Raw genomic sequence first — 2,667 nt, 5'->3', positions numbered from 1 at the left:
ACTGATGCTACTGATCTATTTTTAATTTGAAATTACCGATATTAAAGTGTGACACAACCTGAAAATCTGTTTTTAACTCGCCTCCAGGTCTCAGTAGAAAAAAATGGGCAAAGGAACGAAGGACGGCGGAAGATGTGGAACTGAGCTGAGAAAAAAGTTTGGTTTGATAAAAGGATTTGAGGGCAGCCACTGGAGCAAAATGACCTCTGACCCCTCAACATCAGGCTTGTATGTGCATCCATGTATGTGTTTGCATATGCCTCAGGCTACTGAGCCCCCCCAGTGTCCCCAACAAGGAAGCTTAGGTGCCCACTGCCATGGGGCAAAGGTCGCCAGATTAACCATTCTTATACACTGAGCATCACTTTCATCTTTCAGCAGTTTCTGCAGAGTTGACAAAGTGTCAGCTAGAGACAACATAGAATCAGTTTGTGCCATGATACCAGCTATGATAGGCTACAAGAGGCCAGAATTTGGAGGAAAAAGAATAAAAACTATGAGCACACTTTCTGAAAGTCAAGAGTGTCTTTTTAGCTCATCTGTCCAAAGTGGCTGACATGGTGAGTTCTAAACTTTGCGATCTATTCCTAGAGCTCTCCAGAGAGACCTGTATGTTTTTGTTTCTGAGTAAGTGTGTATGTATGTGTTGTTTCTTCTCTTCCTGCCCTAACTCTCTCGTGCAGGATCAGACCTCTTTGCCCTTGACTGCCCGAGCCCAGTGAAATCTGTCCCAGTTGGACCACTCTGTGGAGCATTAATATTTGAGGGAAACACTCCTTTAAAAGCTCTTTCTGGTACAGAGGACTGAGGAAGTCAAAATCCCCTCCACACCACAAAAATAACACACATGTTCATAAACTGCAAATATCATGCTCACCAAAAAAGCCCCGCTCTCCATTTCAGATTGGACACACTAACAGCTGGTGAGAACATTTTTTTCACTTCTTGGGCTTCCACAGCACCCCTAAGGTTCTCACATACGCATGGAATTGTTAACATGAGGCTGGAGTGGCTTTAGGATCCAAAAACAAGCTTCTCACAACAACTCACCATGTTCCCTTTTAAGAACTATTGGTCTATCTGACGCTACTGCCTTCCAAATGATGTCTTAAACACAGGATGGCAGTATATACAGTATGAAGAATGTCGTTTAAAACCTAACAGAAAAAAAATGTTTCATGGTGTGGTTGTTTCTTTTAAAGTACACTAGGCATAATGAATTTGATACAAAATAGATAGGCAAAGCTTCAGTGTAATTTTTATCTTTAAGGAGTGATGGTGTGTATGTGTGTTGCTGACTTTACCATGCTAAGTGAGAAGGTGTGTGTGTGTGTGTGTGTGTGTGTGTGTGTGTGTGTGTGTATACATATATACCAGCTGTGTTGCTGTCCTTCACATGCTGAGTGAGCAGGGGCCAAAAGTAGTGAGGCCTTATGGGAAAGTCCTGCTTCTTCAACATCTTCATCAGCTCTAAAGACATCCCTGCAAAAAAAAGAATTATTCAGTTTTCAAGTTTCCAATCACTGAAGTAACCTGTATATAAATATGTAAATATTGGCAATGCAACAAATGCACATAGATGGGTGTGTGTATAGAAATAGTGAATTAACACATGTGTGTCCAAGTGGCTATGGCAGTCTCTCTAAATGCAAGTTACTGGACGTGTGTTCTGTACCAAGCTTCTTGGCCTCTAGAGCACAGGACAGAGTGAAGCTGAGCGCCGAAGTGTGCAGATTAGACTCCTGGAGCTCTTTGCAATAGCTGCCGATCTTCTCCAGTGACTGTAGTGGACACACAAAGACATCCGAAACATTTCAACAATCAAATGAATATTGATTGATTAACATACACTGTAATAAGACTAGCTTAAGGGAGCTAACTGGTGAAATGTATACCGTGTCCATGTTGACACAGTGTCTGAGGAAGAAGTTGCCCAGGTTGGCAGACTCTGTGTTGAAGCTTTCAGACTGCAGCGTGGGGAAAGTCTTCAGGATGTGAAAAGCTGTGTCCTCCTGGCTCTGGGTGATGAGGCTCAGACACAAGTTCATGGCATCTACAGGAAGAAAAACAAATATTTGATTCTGCTCAGCCACATAACACAGTTATGATGATAGCAAATACAGCTGATCGGTTAGCAGTGTTTGTAATGGTATTACTTTAGCTGCTGAAGACTACAGTGATGTGGAAACATCAGGTGTCTGTGTACCTGGAACGTAGCCCCTCTCATGCCTCAAGCGCTCAACCATTTCTGGGATGTGTTGCTGGTGTCCAGCCTTGGCCAGAGTGAAGATGACCTGCATGGTGTCCCTGTCCATCAGACTGCAGTCTGCACTATCTGCTGCCTCCATAGTCTGACACAGAGAGGATGATGAGAACAAAGAAAGATTGACAGAGTTTGGGAAGCAGGGAGGAACAGAAGGAATGGAAGGATAGCAGTAGAGAAGGAAGAGAGAGAGAAATGTCAGGGTTGGGGCGGGGGGTGATATTCATTAGATACAAACATGTATAAAATGTGCATCAGGGTCATCTTGACAACCAACTGGAGAAACACACACCTTTTTTAAACTTTCCAGGTCTCCCTTTGCAGCGTAGGCATTAAGCAGCGCAAAATAAGTGTCGGGACCCGGTTCAATTCCTGCTCCCCGCATCACAGACAGGATGTTATTA

The 2,667-nt window shown here is 43.4% G+C and overlaps 1 protein-coding gene across 4 annotated transcripts in view; it reads right to left on the bottom strand.

Annotated features, from left to right (window-relative positions):
* lrpprc (leucine-rich pentatricopeptide repeat containing) overlaps window positions 1–2,667 on the bottom strand; it is a 52,786-nt gene that overhangs the window by 47,163 nt on the left and 2,956 nt on the right. For all 4 annotated transcript variants that reach the window (XM_032540675.1, XM_032540673.1, XM_032540674.1 and 1 more), the window contains 5 exons: window positions 2,556–2,667; window positions 2,207–2,351; window positions 1,896–2,053; window positions 1,676–1,781; window positions 1,375–1,482 (listed from right to left, as the gene is read on the bottom strand). The exon at window positions 2,556–2,667 ends at the window's right edge or, in 2 of these variants, runs on beyond it. In XM_032540675.1, coding sequence (XP_032396566.1) covers window positions 1,375–1,482; window positions 1,676–1,781; window positions 1,896–2,053; window positions 2,207–2,351; window positions 2,556–2,667 — 629 coding nt within the window. The remainder of the gene's footprint in view (window positions 1–1,374; window positions 1,483–1,675; window positions 1,782–1,895; window positions 2,054–2,206; window positions 2,352–2,555) is intronic.

Source organism: Etheostoma spectabile, chromosome 17, assembly GCF_008692095.1.
Source record: "Etheostoma spectabile isolate EspeVRDwgs_2016 chromosome 17, UIUC_Espe_1.0, whole genome shotgun sequence".
Classification (NCBI taxonomy): Eukaryota; Metazoa; Chordata; class Actinopteri; order Perciformes; family Percidae; genus Etheostoma; species Etheostoma spectabile.
The sequence above is the reverse complement of the archived record's forward strand: the minus strand, read 5'-3'. Positions and strand labels throughout refer to the sequence as shown.